Source organism: Nycticebus coucang, chromosome 1 (assembly GCF_027406575.1).
Source record: "Nycticebus coucang isolate mNycCou1 chromosome 1, mNycCou1.pri, whole genome shotgun sequence".
In the NCBI taxonomy this organism is placed as follows: domain Eukaryota; kingdom Metazoa; phylum Chordata; class Mammalia; order Primates; family Lorisidae; genus Nycticebus; species Nycticebus coucang.
In genome coordinates, this window is record NC_069780.1 from 22104180 (window position 1) to 22126951 (window position 22772).

General features: G+C 34.8%; 1 protein-coding gene across 1 annotated transcript in view; it reads left to right on the plus strand.

Moving 5' to 3' along the window:
* GRID2 (glutamate ionotropic receptor delta type subunit 2) overlaps positions 1–22772 on the plus strand; it is a 1435943-nt gene that overhangs the window by 1016311 nt on the left and 396860 nt on the right. The window contains exon 9 of the mRNA XM_053608318.1: positions 10047–10148. Coding sequence (XP_053464293.1) covers positions 10047–10148 — 102 coding nt within the window. The remainder of the gene's footprint in view (positions 1–10046; positions 10149–22772) is intronic.

Here is a 22772-nt window from a genome sequence, read left to right on the forward strand (position 1 = left end):
CAATGCTCTGCTTTTTCTAATTATTTTCTTTGATTAAATCTGACCCTTTATTATAAATATCCCCCTTTTTTAAGTACTGAATACTTACTGTTTATATCACACTATTGGGAATTAATCGTATACTACCTAGGGGCAATTGTTGGCCATAAAAAAAGATTCATGCTTTGCTTTGTCATTCCAAAAATGTCACAAATTTATGGATGTGAAAGATGAGGTTCCCTAGTAACACCAGCACAGTTAATGTTTACTATTTAACTGTCTTCTTAATTATAAATTTTGAGCAATAGGAGGACAACGTAAATGCATTATGTACAATGGTTCTATTAGTGTTGAGTATTATTTATTGCTAAATCTCTTATAGATTATTGTGATCTGTATATACTGACCTCTTCTTCCAAATATCCCTCCTTTCTCATACTTATCATATATGTATGGTTAAAACTAATAGTTGCCATTGGATATGCACATAGAGAAACAAATGTAGGAACATTAATATAAAGAGTTGTTAGCAAAAAACATAAATGTACAAAGAAAAAACAACTATTTTTTGAAGTATTCTAGAATTTTCAACATGCCTGATTTGGAGTTCATGATTTATGGAAGATTCAATTGTTCAACTATTCAAAATACTCTGCAATGAATTAAAAATTGACTTCAAAGCTTGTAAGAAAGCTTAGAGGCATAGTTAATCATCTGATGATTCATAGTTGCCAGTGAAACTCATGCAGTTCAGCCTCACTGAACATAGGCACAGGGATCTGATAACAAGGAGTTAGAAAGGACAAAAGTGTCCTATCAGTGTTAGCATCAGATAAACTGATTGCAGTGGTTGATTGTACTGCCTAGAGTAGGAGTGATTTGGAAAACTTGAATGAAAAACCTTTCTTGTTCATCACAGGAGAGGCTCCTGATATGAATCCAATCATATTCAGCACTTGTATAATCACAAAACTAGACAGCATTTTATGAGAGTAACTGATTTGTCCCACACCTGAAAATAAAATCTGCATGCCACAAAATTCTTCCATGCTGCTGAGATTTAATTTATCATTTGAAAAAAATAAGATTCATTCATTCATTTGACAGATGTTTATTGTGTGAAGTATATGCTAGGCACTATTCTAGATGCTGCTATACATCAGTGAATAAAACCAGGGACTTGTCTCTAAGGTTACCCACTCCCTCCAACAAGAAAATCTTGGCAGAGGTTCTTGCAGAAGGCATTGTGCGAAAGTTCCCAGTTTAAAACAAAACAAAACAACAACAAAAACAACCTCTCAATGGAGGCTCCTGGGCTAAGAATGAAAATACATATAAAACCTGGTTGGCCCAGGGTCCTAAGTGCCTGACTGCAATTCCCCTCAAAGATTGCAGCACACTGTGCACCATGTCGGTGTGGGGAAGGAAGCTTTCCCCTGTGGTAGCCTGGCAAGCAGAGCCTTTGTATTGCCTAGGACTGGACAAAATCATGTATCACTTTTTGGCTACGAGCTAACCTCCTCAAGAGGATTCTGTATTCTTGAGATGGCTTTCTTCTCAAAGTTTTATCCCCCAAAGTTTCAACAGTTTATATTAAATTGGCATGTTTTGGTTTTCATTCTGGTGAAGGAGAAATAACTTTCTACTCTATGCTCTTTCTAGATAGGTACGTGAGTTGGAATAGGGCCTGGTACCTGAACAGTAATAGGTATAGGGTAGCTATCACTCTCATTATTATTGCTGTTATTATTACTATATAATTGTTCAGTTATATTTCTAATGTGACAATTTATTTTCTCCTTTACAGTGTTAGGTAATATCATTATTCCTCATAAAAAAAGACTTTTGAAAAGCATTCCTTGATTTTTGTGATGTAGAACTCAATCCCTCTGCACTCAGGAAGAATCAGAATTAGAAATTCCCCATCCAAATTAAAAAGGGAAAAAAAAACTCAGCAAGCACAGTGTCTTGGCTATCTATTGAGATCCTTATTTAAGCCATCCTGTAAGAAATAATCATCAATCACTGCAGAATGAATTGTTTCTTATTTAAAAATATAAATTCACTTAGTATTCAATAAAAATTGAAGTCTCACTGTGTGCCAAAAATTATGTATTTAATAAAAAGAGAGAGGAAACAAAATAGTAAATTTTCCTGAATCCATGAAAATTTATAGAAATTGATACAATAAATATTAATCATATGAAATACATATTAAAAGTTTTAACTGTGCTGTTACTATAGTAGAGGAATATGATTCTGTATTAAAGGGACAAGAGGTAACCTGTGGGGTCAGGACAGGAGGCCCTAGAAAATTTAGGGTAAACCAGAGGTGTTTACACTGAAATCTAAAAGTTGAATAAAAGTGAATTTAGTAATTCATTGAAGAATAGTGGTTATCTAAGAATGTTCTAATCAAGTAAAACTGTATATTCAAATCCACTGGTTTTTAAATTTGATTATACTTCGGAATTATCTTGGTAACTTTTCAAAAAAACTGATGTGTAGATCTCATGCCTGGAGATTCTGATTTAACTGGCAGTGGGTGTGGCTTTGGCAAGCTCCCTTCCTGGTTTTTATATTCCTCGGTGCTTTAGAAACCATGTTTAAATTTTTTAAGGCAGGGCAGTTATGTCCTACTCAAGAAATGAAAGGAAGGCTTGTGTGGTTGGAGTTCAAAGAATGAGCAGGACCATGGGATAATATGAAATAGTGAATATGAATAGAACCAAATCATACAAGGCCTAGTTAGCCACACAAGAAGTCTGACCTTTACCTTGAGAACAATTCAAAACTGTAAAAAGAGTATACAGCCAAGGACATAATATATAAATTTATGTTTATGTTTGTGATGTAAAGATTACAAAAGGGAAGCTATGAGATTAACTTGGTTTAGGATGGTGACCAGGAGTTAAATGAATTCAAGAGTTTTTTTTCGATTCAGAAGGTAAAATTGGCAGAATTTGGTGGCAGAAGATTGGATACAAGACTGACTCCTTGGTTTCTGGCTTGTGGAACTGGGTAGATGACAAACTGTAAGCTTACTCTTTGTAGATATTTGAGCCTTCCTTTGAGATATATAAGCAAACACAGTGAAGTGGTAGGAAAACATAAATGTCTGGGGTTGAGATTTTTGATGTTTAGGAATAAAGATCTGAAGTGCAAGAGAGAAGCTTTGCAAGAGAAAGGCTTTGTATTAGCCATGTTGGTTTCATAAAAATAATTATTTTGCTACTGTGAGTGACAGGATGATTAACATGAGGCCCCTGAGCTTACGTGGTTAATGATTTAATGAAGGAGCTAGGAAAGACAGAATTTTAATGTGATTTTTTAAAATTAATATTCCCTTCAAATCTTGCAGGGTTAGAATGGAATGGAAGAGATGAAAATCCATCAAAGTTTATCATGTTGTAATCAATAAATGCTAAAATAATATTAGAAAAAATCTCATCAGATAGAAAAGGAAAGCTAATAGAATTTGAGTGAGGAGAATCTCTCTGAAGAATCACGAAAATTATCAGAGACACAACATGATAGTAGAACTCAATTTCAGATTGAGGGTATTTGGGGTTTTTATTCAGCTTGAAAAGGAAAGCCAAAAGGTAGAAGAATAAAGAGCACAGTAGCAGCTTTAGTTCACGCGTTTATATGTATCAGGATCTGCCAGGTACCAATGCACCAATACTGATAAGGGCTGAGAGAACAACCGTGGGCAGGCTAGACAGCATTCTGGCACAGGCTTGATTAGCTCATATCCTATGAACTTGAAATAAGTAAAAATAGTTTTTTTATCTGAGAATATGTTCCTAGTTAGCTTTTGCAAAGGAAGCTGGTATAAACAATGCCTTCGCTTAATAAGGTTAAGCAGCTGTTCTATGAGATCGTGTCCCCCGTGTTTCAGAGCATGTTTTAAGGCGGTGGTTCTCAGCCTTGGCTGAAAATTGATGTCACCTGGAAAGGCTTAAAAAATACTGATGCCTGGATCCCATCCCTGGGGTTTCTGATTTAATTGTTCTGAAGTTTGGCTGAGGCATTGGCAGTTTTAAAAGCTTTCCAGGTGATTTTAACATGCGCCAAAATAAGAACTATACCTTTAGAGGCCTGTTTCATCCCTCAAACTAGTAAGTCATCTGAAGAATGAAACTGACAAGGAACAAAAGAATTCTGATTATATAGGAATAATGACAAAAAATACTTTAGTCTTTGTATGCCAGGCACCCTTCTAAACTTTTGACATATAGTAAACCAATAAATAATCCCAAAACCCTACAAGGAAATCACTTTTACTATTCTCATTAGAGAGCTGAGAAAACTGGGGCCCAATACCACACACCCGGTAGGTGTTAGAGTAGGTGCTTGAACCTAAACAGTCTGACTCTAGGGCAGTGGTTCTCAACCTTCCTAATGCCATGACCCTTTAATACAGTTCCTCATGTGGTGACCCCCAACCATAAAATTATTTTTGTTGCTACTTCATAACTCTAATTTTGCTACTGTTAGGAATCGTAATGTAAATATCTGATATGCAGAATGGTCTTAGGTGACCCCTGTGAAAGGGTTGTTCGACCCTCAAAGGGATCGCAACCCATATTTTGAGAACTGCTGCTCTAGAGTTTCTAATTTTCACTGCTATGGTATTTGACTCTAAATATAGTATAATAGTGATTTTACACACACAAAAATTATAAAAGAAAGGAAAACTTACAATAATGAGAGATACCATTGCATTAGTGAAATGACACTGGATAACAGAATGGTTATTATAACTGTATGAAACACATTTGAGCCATTCATATATATCCATACATATACACATGTATATCTGCATATATACAATATATAATTGTATATGTATATTCATTTCTTCTCTTGTTTATATCTTCATTTGTAGGAATCCGTTAACAAGTTCACCTTGTTATGTAGTATAGAAGCTTTTGTTTTCAGTGGTGAAGCAAGAAGAGAGAAGTGGTTGAACCATGTAATTTTTCTCCTGATTTTTCAAGGACATTTTATCCTGAAGGAAACTCAAGTGTTAAGGCTATTCCACACAATCTAAAGAATGACTCTACTACTTCATGATAAGGACCAAACTGTTATAATAGAATCTCAGGAATATATAATCATCCTCTAGGGAGCATGTCTTACAAATCGAATCTATTTTACAGGTAGAAATACCATAAAGAGAATTACTGTTGGAGGGATTACTGGAACACTGCATTCCTACACATGTCAAAGAGGAAAATCTTCCAATTTAACTTTATAAAATGTTAAATTGCATCAACCTGCCATATATTTTTTTACACTTTCTTTCCCATTAGGGTAGTAATATCTAGCAAATAAATGGTGTACATTAACAAATGGCTAGCTTTCATGCTGCCTTGCCTATGCCTTTGTTGTTCTCTGCATGTCTGAAGACTGAGCAAGCGAGAACATGAACATAGCAGTGACTGAGAACATGCGGTCCTCAGTACCGTGGATATCTCGTGTCCTGCCCCTGGAGCTTTGGTATATACCAGGATTTGCTTGTTCCATATGAGCACAAGCTCATGAATGCAGATAATTCCATTTGGTCTTCAATTAAGAGCTCTCTTGACTCCTGTTATTAAAGCCTACAGACTATAGAGTGTAAAATTAAAGTTGAGCAGATCAGCTCTGTTGACATTATAACACTGGCTGAAAAATAGTGATGAGAAGCTCAAGAGTCAAAAGACATCCCATACAGCCAATGGAATGTGGAAATATTGAGAGAAAAAAGGAGTAAATATATAAAACTTGATAATTAGAGTACATACATGAGGAACATGCTACCGTTTTCATGCAAATGCATCAACCAGTTTGCTGAACACAAGGTATTATATTGATTTTTAACAGAATGCTACAAGATTATTATTGCTAAAGTTTCAACAAAGGAAATGATTAAAGCAATAAACATTTTTAAGGCTTTAAAATGACTTCAGGCAATAACCGGAAATACTATAGGAAATCAATATACTGTAATTGAAAGGAATTGAATTGGTCTTTACGCTTTTATCCTCTTTTATTTTCTCTAGACTGCCAGACTACAGAAAAGAGTGAATCTTTTGCTGCTACCAGCAATGTGACTTTCTGTAAATCTCTTGTGCTGCAGGGGCCACTTTTATTGTTTTTTATTTAGAAAGCACTCAGCTGAATAGATAGTATGAGATTTTGTGTGCATTCTCTTTATTAGTCTCTGGCTTCATTCTTCAAAAAAGAAAAACAAAACCAAAAACAAGCAGACAAAAATGACCTTCTCCACATAGCCAGAAAAGTAAAATTAATGAGATTGCAAACAATGAAAGGGGTTTCATTTCAACCAGAGAGGTTGTTAGATAAACCTCACACTTGAACCTAAGTGAAATTCTTCTAGTTTTTATCAAGCACTATGCCAGTCAATCTTTGTATGCAGCAGAAAATACTACCCATTGCAGATAGAAATCAATTTGAATGTACGTGACCCTCACTTATTTTTACTCCATATTATTGGAGAAGAAAGTTATTACCATCCAACAGGATAGCTGGAAGTGAACCTCATGGAGATGAGGATATATAAACAGAAATTGAGTTTTTAAAACTTGAAAAATCCTTCAAAAAGATGTAGACACTCAACATTTCCTCTGTGCACTGCTGTTGTTTAATTCCTTACTCATTCTTGGCATACATTTTGAGATGTATCATCAGGATTTTGGATAAATAAAAAGGTAGTCCATGCTTTTAGTAAATTGGCCACACAAAGTATAGCGTTCTGAAAATATTTTTTGACTACTATTCTGTTTCATTTTTCTACTCCTTTCCTTTACCCAATGACTTCTTGACTGTTTAAGTGAATAAAAGATAACACAGTGTGAAAAAAAGAACATCTCTGTCCTCAGTTTCCCCTTCTATAAAATAGGAATAATAATAGTTACCTTCCTCAAAGGGTTGTTTTAATAATTCAGTGAGTTACTATAAGTAAAGAGTCAGATGTTTGGCACCTACCATGAACTGTGTAAATGTTACATAAATGTTATAATAATTGTTACAAAATCATGATGGTGATGATCTGCCTTTTAAATTTTGTTGCCAGGATGTGAATCCTAAAGCTATTATTTTGAGGCAGCCACTTAATTCTGGGCTCAATTTCCTTAACTATAAAATAGGAATATCTTCTGTCCCTACTATAAATAGAATATGTGTATAAAAAGGATTTATAAGCTACAAACGAACACTACAAGGAAAAACACTGAATCTGAACTTTTTTTTTTTTTTGCCGTTTTTGGCTGGGGCTGGATTTGAACCCGCCATCTCTGGCATTTGGGGCTGGCGCCCTACTCCTTTGAGCCACAGGCATGGCCTCTGAATATGGACTTTTAAAAGAACTAATTTAACTCCTGGTGTCAGCTCTTAACTGACCTTAATTAAGTTCTTAGTTCTTAGTTTCTTTGTCTATAAAATAGTAATGGTAATAGCACCTTCCCATAAAGTTACTTTGAAGCTTAAATGAGTTGATGTATAAAGAGCTCAGTACAGAAAGTATTAAGCAATGTTCAAAAATATATTCAATATAGTACATTATTTTAACTTCTTAATGATGTCTGTGTTTTATCACATTTGGATATGTGATAAGAAGATCTATTTTATTTCTAGTTTTTCAGAGAATCTGTATCATAAACTGTAGCCTAAAATTCAGTCTTTCAGCATCCTAGTTTTTGGTGTCCACAACTAATAATTAGGAAACATTTGTGCATATGAAGGGAAAATCGCATTAACTAAAATGAGTTTGCCAATCCTAAAATCCAGACCATTGTTATTAAGAACAACAACACAAATGCTGTTACCAAACATTGTTTTTCTGAGTCAGACAGAAAAAGAAAAAGAGAATACAGGAAGTTGAAAAACCTTCATCAGAAAGAGGAGAGAAATTATTGTGATATACATGAGAGAGTCTAGCCAAACATTAAAATTTTTTAAACTGAAAAGAAACATCATATATGGTGTAGATAATCACTGAGATGAGATATGTTTACCTCTTCTACTTCAAATGCTTTGTTGTTATTTCTGGAATGCTTTAGAATTTTTAAACCATTGACCATATTTAGTTATTTTTAAATGAGACTAATTTTTAATATTTAAATTGAACATTATCTATTTTAAAATGTTTGTCCATAGCATAGTTGAAAGAAATAGCTCAACAAATTTTGTTGCTAATCCAGTAGCAAATATTTTGACTACTCAACAGCTATACTCAAATTGACACTAATAAATGTCATTTATTTAGGCAAACTGACAATAAGTTCACCAAATTTAAAAAACAACTCCATCTGGTCAGACAAGTGGGCAGCATAGATATTTACCATGAACCATATTATGCCCTAAAGGCTAAACTTGGTAAGCTTAAAATTAAGTAATATGTTTATAAAATGTAGAGATAGCACATTGGAAACTTAGCACTTCTCTTACTGTTATGCATCATTTTCCACCAATATTATTAAGTCTAGGAAAATAAAATCCTCTTGAAGAAGTAATTAGAAAAAATGCACATCAGGGAATGTAATTGAGAATAGACTTTGGTTGACCTCAGAACAGAACAAAAGCTCAAAGAAATTTCACAAAGTTTTAAATTTGGCAAGACGACTACAATATCTCTGAAAATTAGACTTTCAACACATTTGGGTCTGTTAATTGGATCTAAGTTCTAATTAGACTCTTTATGTAACTAAGAATGACATATCATTGTATGAATTTAATGTGCTTTTACAGTTGAAACCAACAATTAGCAGCATTTTCCAAATTATTTTAAAAAGGAAAAAGCTGGCTTTGTTATTTATATTGTGACATCCTCTTCTTTTAAGATATATTATGTACCTTTTCGTTTTCTTAATTAGAAACATTTTGAGAAGCTCAAAGGAAAATTTGAGTTTTAATAGGAAGCACCTAAATCATTTATTTGTTGGGGGAGACTTGCCAGCCACTGTGTTGATGACTTAGGAAGCCACAGACACAATGTAAATATAAGGAAATAAATCACAGTCATCAGGAGGAAACAGCACAAATAACTATTTGCCCCTTTAACCATTCAGTTAATCAAGACAGTCTCTGAAGATGACTAAAGGTCTGTTACATTTTTAAAGAGTGCAAATGCAGAGTAGGTTCCCAAATGTGGAGGCTCAAAGAGGCAGTAAGGGGATTAATAACATGACATTTCTGCCCAAGATGTGCATTGCAACGTTCTCCCTGCAGCTGGACTCCTTGAGCAGTTATCTGCTAATTCAAGTCACGTCATTGCTTTCTTTTCTCCTTATTTTTGATTGAGAGTCATCAATTTTTATCCATTGAGATTTATAGGCAGTACTGTTAAAACTGGTAGCCTTCAGATTTGGGTATTACAAGAGATAAGAACTACATGAGAGTGTAAAATGAAACCAGTATTTTGGAGAATAAAGAACAGTGAATCACTGCAAAACGTTAAGGGGAAGGTTGCTGCCAAAATATTCCAGGCAAATTGATAGCCCTGGCAAAAAAAAAATAAGGCAAATTATATTGTTTTATGTACTGTGAATACTTTGAAGACAACAAAGCCATATATATACATGATGTTTTCCTCAAATAAAAGCAGTTATCCTTCAAACCACACTGAAAATATTATAGCTTTTTCCCCAGTAAAACAGTATACAGTCAAATTAAAACCACAGAAACCATAAGAATATCTAACGTGTGCCATAATTGATGTATTAGAATAGACTTACGCTGGAATTATATGCGCTATTATTTTTCCAAGTAATGCATTAACTAAGACTGAATTATTGGTGTATATTTAAATTCTCATTAAGTTGAACGTCCTCAGTGAGCTTCCTAACACATGTTGGGTACTGTCATATGCTAGATGATGATATTTAAAAGCAAGAAATGGCATTTCTGATTGCTTCATTTGCTTTTAAAAAAGACAACTTGTGCAGGACACTTTTGATACCAATTATTTCCAGAGCTATCACACCGTCTTCCCAAGGTCTATACAGAGCTGTTGGACTGTTCTTCAAGAAGAAAGTGACCAAAGCTATTTTACCTTTCAGCTTGGGTGCTGGAATCCTGTCACAGGTCTGAACGGGTCACTGACGGACAAGAGACTGGAGAATAACATGCGTGGGGTGGTGCTACGGGTCGTGACTGTTCTGGTGAGTCTTATCTGAACCTTGTGCTTTGGCTTCTAGAGCTTTAGCAAATATTTCATAAAGTTTTAGTAACTGATGACGTCATCTCTAAAGGGCCTTTGACAAATTCCGACTGTGCTTTCTAAGATAGTTTTAAGGATCATCTTTTCCAGCTTTCCGTTTATGTGGATCAGGATGGGAGTTTTGCAGTCTTTTCTTTTCAATGGAGTTGCTGTGTTAGCAACTTTCTTAAGCATTTAAGATCCAATTTCCCATTTTCTACACAAGATAAAGTAAAAGTATCTCTCAGGCATTTTCTCACTGAAAGTATGGTAAGCACAAATACAGATAACTATGCCAAACAGCGGTAGAATAAAATGTGTACACTCAGTCATAGCGAACTTTTCTAGGAAGGATCTGCTTCAAAGGAAAGATCATCCAGTTGTTTGAGATTTTTATGGAGTGTCAGCTATTCCCACGTCCATGCTGACTAATGAGGACACTGACAAATAAATTAGACATTTATGACTCTGTTTTTATGGAATTTATCATCTAGTAATTCTGTGAATCTTAAATAAGATTACAGTACTCCCCAATTATCTGCAAGGGATACATTCCAAGATCCCCACTTGACACCTAGTGCTAAAAGCTATCTATATTACTTTTTTCCCTACACAATTACCTTGTATAGGGCAGAGGGTATACACATGGATACCCTGAACAGAAGGATATCTCACCTCGTGGGCATGATGGTGGAAGAACATGTCATTTCATCAACCACTCAGATGTGCCTTTAAATCATATGAATTGTTTCTTTTTAGAATTTTCCATGAACTCTTTTCAGATTATGGTTAACTAGGTGTAGAAAATAGAGAAGGAAAGACCACAGATAACAGAGGACTCCTTTCTATATGTGAAACATTTGTTGCTCTTCATTTACTTATTAGAAAATCAGTAAGTAGTGACTATTATCATAATTCTGTATATCATATTCTCTCCTAACAAATATATAAACAAGATGCTAATATAAACTTCTTGAACAGCAAAATACTCCAATGGATACTATCTAAATAGCCATAATCCATGAAGATGTGCATCTTCCTCATATTTAACCTTTTGCTAGTTTATAGGATGTTTCAAAACCTGATAATCCATAGTGATTAACTGTATTACTCTTTAGAAAAGCATACTTGTTTTTAAGTTTGAAAAAGCCTTTCCATAGGCTAAGTAAATTGCATAATTAGTAATAAGAAGTCAGTCTTTTTGATACGTTGATGCTAATAGGATGTACACCCTCAGCTGCCCTTTGTACATTGTTTAATACAGATAGACTCAATGTAATTTTGTTGTCAAGAAAAGGATATGTAATATTCTCTATAAAAGGAAATTCAAGCAAATAGCCTATACCCTTTTTCTGGGTCTTATAATTTATTCCTAGTTATTGTTTTAATAAGGGTTTCATTGTTTTCAGTGATACCTAAGGGTATGGTATCCTAATATTTAAAACAGATATTTAAATTGCAGAAAACTATTCATAGTCTCTTCCCTACTGATTAACATGGAAACTCCAGTGACAATTGCAATAAAAGGATAGTATGTGGGGTTTTTTTTGTTGTTGTTGTTTAGAAAAGAAAACAATTATTTCATATTTTTTATTTCAGAAAATCAGGGGTACATATGTTTTATTTACACATTTTATTTTTGTAGGAAAAGGTCACTTTATAACAAAGGACACCTGCACTTAAATGTCTATAGTAGCACAATTCACATTCACAAAGACATGGAAAAGAAAACAAATTTTAAGGCAAATTAAACTTATTTGTTAAGCAATTATGACTTACTATATCATAGACTTGGTCGTGGAAATACATAAATATTATTAGACCCTGTCCTTTAGTATCTATGGGGGATTGTCTCCAGAATAACCCCCAATACCAAAATCCTGTGGTACTCAAGTCCCTGATATAAAGAGGTATAGTATTTGCATATAACTGACTTACATTCTACCATATACTTTAAATCATCTCCAGAAATACAATACAAATGCTATATAAATTGTTGTTATACTGTATTGGTTTTATTGTGTATTATTTTGATTGTGTTACCCGAAGTTTGGCACTTATCCCTGAGACTACATCAGAAGAAAGAGGACAAGTAGTTTGAGGAGAAGGAAAGTGAAGTTTATTAATTTCCTGGCAAATGAGGAGGATGGAGGATGGAGACTCCTATACTAAAATGCCATCATCTTATCTGTAAGCAGAAACACAGCAGTTTTAAAGAGAGTGTTTTCAGCCTCAGGGTATTGTTGTTTAACAACAGTGGATCTGATCTATCCCATTTTTGGTGAGGACAGTCTTGTGACTTTTGCCCTCACAATTCCATTGAGCCATCTCCTGTGGTACAAAGAATACTTCCTTACCCCTTCTGACCACTGACCTGAGGCAGAGATGCAGATTTAAATTTCCAAAAAGATTGGGCGGTGCCTGTGGCTCAAAGGAGTAGGGCATTGCCCCATATGCTGGAGGTGGTGGGTTCATACCCAGCCCCGGCCAAAAATTGGGGAAAAAAAAAAAAAAAATTCCAAAAAGATTGAGGGAGATTTTAAAGAGACAGAAAACATTTTTACCCTTTTTCAGGCTGTTCTCACATTACAGTTGTAATGTTCTTATTTATTTTTAATATTTTCAATTCTTAATGGTTGAATCCATATTGATTAAATCTGCAGATGCCAAACCCATAGATATGAAAGGTGAATTGTACTTATTATATGACAGGTATTCTGTGAAGTACTATGCATGTATTCTCTTATTCAGTCCTCATAGTTTTAAAAAACATATGTACTATTCTGATCTCAAGAATATAGAAGATGAAACTAAGAAGTCCAAAAGTTGGAAAAAAATTGGTAGGTTATACAGATAATATAGCAGAATTGGGGTCCAAATCCAGGAAGTCTTACTCCAAACTATTAACCTCTTCCCTCTTCATGATACATTATACTTTTCCAAACCTACTGGGATAGATGTAAGAACTGGACTAACTTTAGAATTTTATTTGACTTGAGTGTTAGAAATTCTTAACTCTGAATAAGGAAAACATAACTTTTATTGGGAAATCTTCAAAGGGCCAATTATTTTAACTTCTTATCCAAGCTGAATAAAATAATTACTGTTTTGCTTATGAAAGGATAGTACTTCACACAGTGTTAATTTCTGCATGCCCAAAGTTCACCTCCATGCCCCTTAATGGTTTCTGTTTTCTGCCAGCTCAACTCTGCACAGATCCTGAATAAAGTTATCAAGTGGAGACATAGAAACAGTCTGTTTCCTCAAGTCTTTTGTGATGGACTTACCGGTTGAATGTCCAATTGAGTAAAAGGTTGTTAAAGTTATTACATTTCCAAAATATATAGCCATTGTACTTAATGATTTTTTATGCTTCCAGTTTCTTCCTATAATTCCTATGGGGCAGTAATGATCTTATTTATTTCCTGCAAATACCTTTGCAGGTCTAGCTCTATGTTATAAGGCCTTGCAAACTTCTTCCATTCAACACTGAGAATCACTCTTGCCCTCAACTCACCTAACAATTCCAAAAGCTTGATGTATTACCTCACTAACACTAAAACTAGGATTTGTTTTATACTAGACTTGATTTTGTCACCTAAACCTCTTCCACCCTCCTTGTATTCTGAGTAGTTACTTGCAACACTTTCCAGAAGAAGAAGGAAAAAGGACCATGTTTAAAGCCCCCAGGGGAAGGTTTTTCAGCCTTCACTCTATTGTAAGTAATATATAATCCCAGCTCCATCCACTTCCCCTTTACTTCCTAGGAAATCTATACAGTCAATTACACACAGATTAATACAATTGATTTTCCTTACCTAAGTTTTGAATCCTCCTTCCTGTCACTATTAAAGATACTTTATTGACTTGAAAGAAATAATATTTATCTTAATCTAAATAATTTAGCAATATACTGTTTGGGATTCCAGTTACAAATAAGTGGTACATTCAGACAGTTCTTTGGAGAGTTAAAGTGATTATTAATAAAGATTCAAATAGGATTAAAAGAATAATTAAACAGTGTTGAAGTCCAGGGCCAATTTGCACAGAAAGCCTTGACTTTCATGGAGGTTGATGGGGAATGGGGAAGCAACTTATTAGCAGATCTGACAATGAACCATGGGAGAGAGAGCTGTAGTCATTGTAGCAAAGAACTTCAGTACAGGGAAGGGGAAGGGAATCATTGCCAAAATCACAGTCAAGCATGAGAAAATGGGAAGAGGGGATGCCCTGATTTCACTCCTGTCTCTACATTTCTTTTTGATCTGCAATTGCAAATTAAGCTTGAAGTCAGAGGGCAAAGAAGGCCAAGTTTAAAGACCATGACATTTAGCCTTCTAAGACACAGAGCAGGCCTGTGAGGGTTACAGTGAATCCAGAATGGAACAGAGAAAAACTAACATAAACACCTACCATTTGATAGCACCTGTCATAAAAAGGTCATATGTATTAACTTATTTAATCCTTATAAAATCCTATAAGAGACACACTAATTACATTAGAAGGATGAAAATAGGGCACATAAGAGTTAACAAAATTTCCATGTCCGCATAGCTAATAAGAACCAGAAAAATTTCTCTTTCGGAGATTGTGATTCCAGAGGCCATGCCCTTAGTCACTCTCACATTCTGCCTTCTGAATCAAAATGAACTCAAGTTAGCTTAAAGGAAATACGGTCTAACTATTGAGATGTGAGTGTTGCATATGTTATTGGATTGGTAACTTAGACGGGCATTTTTTCAAATGACATTACATATAGATAACTTTATATTCAACCTTCACCAAAGCCATGGAAATATGTCTTAGAAATGGAGGAAAGAATAAAGGAGAATAAAAGACAAACCCTATAGTTTGGTGTCTCTGCTAATCTCTTACTTTCTATATTTTGTCCTATTTTACAAAGTGGTTCAAGTATACTACCACAAAAGTGTTATGGAGATTCTATTTTCCCTCTTGACTTCCTAAGTTGTATAGGAAGTATACATAGCCCAAAATGACAAGTATCTCATTCAAATTTTTTTATGATAATTCTCCAAAAAAGCTATTGGAAACATCTCTGAGTAATAAATATAATACTTATTAAAATAAAAGGGAAGGAACTTGACAACAAATGAAAAGAAAAGCATGAGAATCTATGCTGTAGGAGGGACCAGATATCTGAGAAACATAAGCTGGCATTTAGGAGGAGATCGCTAATTAGTAATTTTTATTTTCCTGATTTAATTAGACTTAAAAGATGTCGCAGCCCCTAATGCCCTGGTCTCCATCGCTGCAGGAAGGAACCAGGCATGTCCCGGAGGCGAGCTAACGTTGACTGCAGGGTAGCCCCGAGCAACCTCTGCAGTAGCCTTTTATTGATACAGTACAGGACAGGTGAGGGGAGTATTAGACAATGACTGTGTGCCTAAGGATCTCCCTGGGCTCAGGCTTTTTCCCACAAGGAATACCTGCGAATGAATTGCCCGCGGGTCTGCACCCCCAGCTGCAAATCATCTTGCTCAGAGGTCATCTAGCTTTTGGTATCCTCTACAAAAAGACACTTGGCATCTCTAACAAACAAGTGCTCACTCACAAATTCACTAGAGTAATACTGAGCGTCTTCTAGATGTTTGGGGTACATACTAAGCAGACAAAGATCCTAAGTTCAGGGAGTTTCTTTCTAGCGAACAGAGCCTAAACCTCTCAAAATAATATCCTTGAAAAATGCAGTTATTGTACTCTAAATATACTGTACTATGCTAAATATGCAACACAGCATTGCCTAACATTACCACAAAAATAATTTTTAATAAAAAAACCAATGACTTTTTATACGTGTATGATTGAAGTCCGTGGTAAAGATGTTACAATAATTTTTCTGTATTTATAAACTAAAAAGATATATTTTTATGTCTTCATGTCTTTAAAATTAGGATGCATCTTTCAGTTGCTTTTTGCAATTATAACCGTCAGTGGTTTCATCTTTTTAATGTGTGAAACAATTGTGTATCTTACAATAGGAAACATTTAAGAGTAAATAAATATGATATTTTTACAAATTAAGTCAGTGGATTTTCCTGGAAAGTTAAATTCAAAAACACTAGGCAAGAAGCCATCATAAAGAGAACAACTATTTTAAGGAATACCTCAGAAAGAAAATAAATGTCAGCAGGAATTATGCCAATTGAAAAAAAAATAGTAATAGCAATGAAAACTTACCCTAAATTAAAACTGTGTTACAGTCACAGAAGGATAAAAGCAGGAAATGTACAGAGATAGCTTGTCTTAAACCAGTACCACCAAAGCAAGGTCCCAGCTACCTGTCGAGAGAATGGTAGGTTTTCCTAGGCAACTTGCCGTGGAAAGGGTTATTTGCCTGGCTGTAACAGAGAGCTACCTACTGAGATATCATTTTAAAAGTAATTTCTTACTCCTAAAATTCCCCATGATTAATCTCACCTCTTGAAACTAGTTTTAGCAGATCTTATTCCTCTGTGAAAATTCACATGTGTTGTCTGAGGTCTAAAACGATTAGTCTTGACTCAACAACTATTTATTGAGCATGTAATGCAAGTTAAGCATTGTGTTGACTTCCAGAGAGGCAAAGATAAATAAGATAGAACTCCTGCTCTCAAAGAGTTCCATCTGAACCATTTTATCCAAAGTAGTAAGTTATCAGAAAATAAGAACTGTGTGTTCAGGACTCAGAATTAAATACATTTTGGAGAGGCTAAGAAAGAAGGATAAAATCAGAGAGAAAGAAAATAGGAGTGAGAGAGAACAAGAAGGATAAGAAGGAGGGCGAGGAGAAGAAGATTAGAGGAAGAAAATTTCTCATTCAAAACATCAAGAAATGAAGAATCATTCCTGATATGAAGTAAGAAGTTCACATTTGGTGAGAAGTTACAAGTGACAAAGAATCATTGAATTTTTTAAATCTTAGAGTCAATTGCTCTTGGCCTTCTTTGCTACACAATGTTTTTATGTTCACATGGACTAATATTTCATAATTCATTTTCCCACAATATGTGGGTAGCCTGTTATTACACGAAATCGGTATAATGGATAAAGGGGAGAAAGGATGAAATAAAGGGCAGTGTGGGATTGTGATCCTCTAAAGAAATAACAGCGCCCATAGAACTTGTATTATGCTTTAGAAATTTTGAGAATTTAACCTACTGATAATAAATGTAAAAAGTATTTTTTTTTCACTTTGAGGGACATTGGGACTAGGCACTAGAGTCTTAATCTGTACAAATATAAGAAAGTCTGAAGGTTAGATGTACTTATTTATATACATTAGTGTAAAGTCAAGTGATGTACTTAATTTCCTCTTAATTAATATACCTTTTAACCAAAGAAAAGAATAAATAACATGGCATTAATCTTTTATTGGAAATATTTCAACCTATTTTGTTACTTTTTCTCTACCTAGTCTCCTCTCTTCAGTACACTCGTAGTAAAAGCATTTGGCATATACTTCAAAAAGGACTGGACGTGCAGGGAAAAGATCTTAAAGTACTGTACCAGCTTTTCTTCTTAATAGATCCTTGAATGTATGGAAACCAAGAAGTTCTTCTGAACTTCAATTTTTCTATCTGTAAAAAAGGAATAATAAAAGCACCCACAAAGGGTTATAATGGGATTAAATGGGTGAAGCTCTATGAAAGCAGGTATGAAAACACACAGTACTTCTAAATATGAGGTATTATCTGTGCAGTAAAACTATGATGTGTAAACTAAAGAAAAGGAAAAAGAAGCATGAGCAATCACAAAAGTATAATTAATCTTTGTCATCAAAGTTCAGATTTTTTTGGTTGGGGTGGGGTTTCTTGAGGAGCTATGGCGGAAAAACAAATATTAACGGCAGAATGAGTTTTAGGTATACTCACCGTTACCTCAATTTGAAAACCTGCTAATGAGGACCACTGCAACTCCCCTGCCAGTGAAGCTGGCACTTCCTAGAGGAAATACGCATAAAAAAACATCAGGCACCAAAAACAAGAGTAACCTGAATTAGGATCCTAAAAAATTTCTAAAAGTTTTAGTGACAATTACATTGTCTTATGCAAATTGTGGTTCCAGGCTAGCTTTAAATAGACTCCATATGTGAATATATAGCCTAAAAAATGCCTTTAATAAAAGCTCTGAAATGTCATCATCCTTCAGATTTTTGCTAAGGGCATTCTCCAAGCTTTTCCTACCTAGAGACTGTCAGCATTTTCATCCCTCTACCCCAAAGCTCAAGTTTTCCTGAGGTCTCAGCATTTGAGCCTCTTAAACCTGGAGGCAGGGTTAGGATGTGGGAAAGTAACCCCACTAAGAAGCTCCACTGAACAAGTCCTCAGGGCAAGGCAGCAGGGAAGGAGCTGGTGGCGAGCCCAGGAAGCTCCCAGAGCAATTTCCGAGGGGGATCCCTTTGGAAGAGTTAGTAAATGATAAAGTTTGATTCAGGGTTCCAGGCTGAGGAAATTTCCAGGGGACAATACCTAAAATAAACCAAAAGTCACAATAAACTGTAGTTAAGTGTCATGTATAATACTAACTGGATGTACGCAGGATAGTGTTGTGGTTGAGAACATGGTTCCTACGTCAGTTCCACACCTGGTGGCAGAGGTCCACGAACTCTCTCCTCAGCAAAATAAGCAAAGCTGCCAAAAACTAAACAACAAACAAGCAAAACAACAACAACAAATTGTCTCTAGAAATATTTGAAAGTCATATGTCTAAAAAATAACTTGTATGTAGTATGTATAAAAATAATTAAAACTCGCTGTGAAAAAGAAAAATGAACTAATTGAAAATGGGCAAAGGATCTGTGCAGTTCTACGGAGAAAGTATACAAATGGGTCAAGAAGCAAATGAAGAGATGCTCAATATCATTTTCCATCATGGGCGGGTAAATCAAAACCACAATGAGCTACCCCTGCAAACCCACCAGGAAGGCTAGTGGGACATGTTGGCAAGGATGTGGAGACATCAGGATGCTCGTACGTTACTGGTGGAAATGTAAAATGATATACCTGCTTCAGAAAATAGTTCTCAAATGGTTAAACATAGAGTCACAATATGATGCAGCAGTTCCACTCTATATAATCCCAAAAGAAATGAAAACACGTGTCCACAAATGGTCATCACAGCATCATCATAACAGCCATCCAAATGGTAACAATCCAAATGCCTATCAGCTGATGAATGGATAAATAAAATGTGGTGTGACATGCTGATCATGTGCTACAACATGGATGAACTATGAAAACAGGCTAAGTGAAAAGCTAATCACCGTGGACTACACAGGATAAGGTTAAGATTCCATTTACATAAATGTTCATAAAGACGCAACTAAATGGACCAACAGGGATGGAACATAGATCAGTGATAGCCTAGTACTGGGGGAGATGGGAGGATTGGGAGATGATGGCTAACATGAGTGGGATTTATTTTGATGGAGGATAATAATGTTTGAAAACTGACTGCAATGATGGTTGCACATATCTGTGAATATGCTAAAATCATTGGATAGTACACTTTTAACGGGTGAATTACATAGCTATGCATTACATCTGAATAAAGCTATTTAAAAAAAAAAAAAAAGAAGAACTAAGCCTCTAGAACCAGGCTGGCTACCTTTAAATCCCCAATTCTTCTCCCTGTGAATTTAAGCCAAGTATTTGAACTCTATGATTCTGTTTCTTCATCTGCACAATAGACATAATAATCCTCTCCACCTCATAAAGATGTTATGAAAATTAAAGAGACCAGTACAGGGAAAGAACAAAGGAGTTGTAACAGAGCCAGGCACATTGAAATGCTACATGTGTGTTAGTTCTTATGCACAGAGTCTTAAGAGAGAACATAAAAGAAGCATCTAATGTATGGTAGGGGAGTGGGTAAAGCTTAAAGGATGACATTTAAATTAGTTTTGAAAGATGAGCAGGGATGATCAAGGCATAGATAAGAGGGAAGAGATACCCAGCATTGTAAAGAGTATATGCAAAGTATGTACATCTTGACACAATATTCTACCAAAAATTTGAAGTATCCTTAAACTTGAAATATTATCTCAAGTATATGAAATTGAAATACAGGAAATTCCAATAGCCTTTGAATAAAGTATTGTTTTTTAAGAGTTCCTTTAAAGGCAACTTAATAAGAAATTTCTCCATGACTAGGAAGGGAGCACTGCATGATGTAAATAATATGTACCAACAAGCTAAAAATGCCATTGTCAGGACTCTGAGTGCGAAGTTTAGGTAAAATGATGCCCCTTTTTATTATTGAAACAGTGTAATCAGTAGATACAGCTCTGTATTATATACATATTTTGTTCTGTCTCTTCTGCTGATTGTACCCATCTTATGTGAAAAGGGGAAATGTGATTTTTATAAACAGACACTTGAAGAAAAATGGCCTATGCAAACGATGTGATTTATAGCAACAATGGAATATGTGTTCACTTCAATGCTGACTGAATAAAATCATCGTAAGAATTGATGCATGACAATGATTGACAATTTCTTATTCTTTTGCATCACACCAATTTTTGAGACAATAGTATCTTGCAGACCTGTGTGAGTATTGCTATTATATGTGCAGTAACCATGCAGGACCCAGTATTTTTTCCTCTTGAGAGCTGGACCCTTTTTTTTAGACTAAAACAATGAGTAAATATTTCAGAAATGTGTTGTACTATTCACTCCCCCCAAGGTATCCTTACTATAATACTTTTCTCTAGAATTTTAGAAACAGATTGACAGAGTTATTTGCAAATTCAAAGATATAAAAATATTGATTTGATTTTCAAAATATTTTAGAATATTCTGTGTGAACTTCAAATTCACACAGAATTGCAAATCTATGTGAACTATATTATATATTACTTTCAGAAATGCAACGTACTACTACATCTGAAAGAAAATGTCCTGTTAGGGTGACCTTGAAGTTTTAAGTTATCTTTTGACAATGTCATAGTTTCAGCATAGTCAAAACCATCCAAAACCAATTCTACATAAAATTCCTCAGATATGAACAGGAGTATAAATGTAAAAACATGGAGTTGTACTTCTGAACCAGATCATACATTTTAGAGTTACAAAGGAATATATTAAAAAATAAGTAAATGTTTAAATTGATAGATAACATTACTAGTTCAATTACTAATAAATCTTATTCTTGGTATTTTAGTATCTATAATTTTTACTGAAGGCATCAAACTAGTTTTTTGCATTTTTTTGATATGGTAAGTGTTGTAATTATTTAATAACTTCTTCTAGTTACTTATGTGCCAGAAATAAGCATTGAATCCTTATTTATCTAATTGATTTCCAGATTTAAAGAAGTAATGGAGACTTGACTAAGTGCCTGCCATAAATGGTTACCAAACTCAGCAAAGTGGGCACACCTATAACTTTTTCTTGTAATATACAAAAGCAAACTATGTAACCAAGCTGTGTGTACCCCCAAATATTATTTTTAAAAGAAAAAGACAAAAATACAGATTAAAAATGAGCAAAGTATGGAAAAACATTTGTACACATTGGTCAATAGGTAAAAATGGACGTTGATACCTAACAGGTTGGAAATAACTAAGTGATTCCCACAGTCAACCCAGCTATCTGGCTACCTGCAGTTTCCATACTGGAGGGATGAAGATGTCAATCAAAACAGAATTTATCAGAGGATAAAATATTTGCAGAAATTTGCACATGAAGTCTCTTGAATCTTGGATATGAATGCATAGAGAGAAATTTCAGAAGGTCAAACAAAGAAAGACAGAAGTCAGAGCAATTTCAAAGCCTCACACATAAAATAGAGACTTTTGAAAATGATTTCATGTGGGGAATTTTATTGTACTAAGACTTTAAAAGAACATATGAGAAGTATGTATTTATCATTGATTTGTATAGTAAGTAATGGACATCTAGGTGAACAAACTCATATGGTATAGATAGGAACACCTAGCTATTTCAGGGTTCTAAATATTTCTAATAAACTTACGAAAGATCCAGCTTTTTATTAGAAAGGTGAACATTCATCTGCCACTTCTGACATCCAAAAGCGTGTTGATACTATGGCTGTCTTATAGTTGACGTGAAGAGCATTGGGTAAACAAGTGAAAAATACAGTCAAAGAAATTTTTTCTTGTTTATGTATTAGAAATCTTCCTTATCAGTGGGGAAAAATAGCCTTAAAATTAAAACGTAATAATTGAATTTCAGTTTTCAAAAGAAAATAAATTTTGGCGATATCTTGTGTAATTTTCTAGTCTCTCTCATAAAGCCAGCAGAGTCTTAGATGGGAGTCTCATTGTAATGAGAGAGCTAGTCTCCCAGTGAACTTGGATTCTTTCAAAGGCACGGTAACAGATTTTCATCAACAGAAGACCATTTATCAAATCACTGTCCATTGCACTAAATGGTACTCTAGGGTCATCTGAAATGGGGAGAGATAACTCCAAAAAGCATATAGCCTGGGAATAGTTTACTCATCAGTCAGCTAGCTTCCAGAGTGCAAACACACTATTAAAATGAAGCTCCCTCTGGGAAGGTGGGAAGTCAGTCAAGAGGAAAACCACCATACCACATGGAAGTCCTAGGAATGGAAAAGT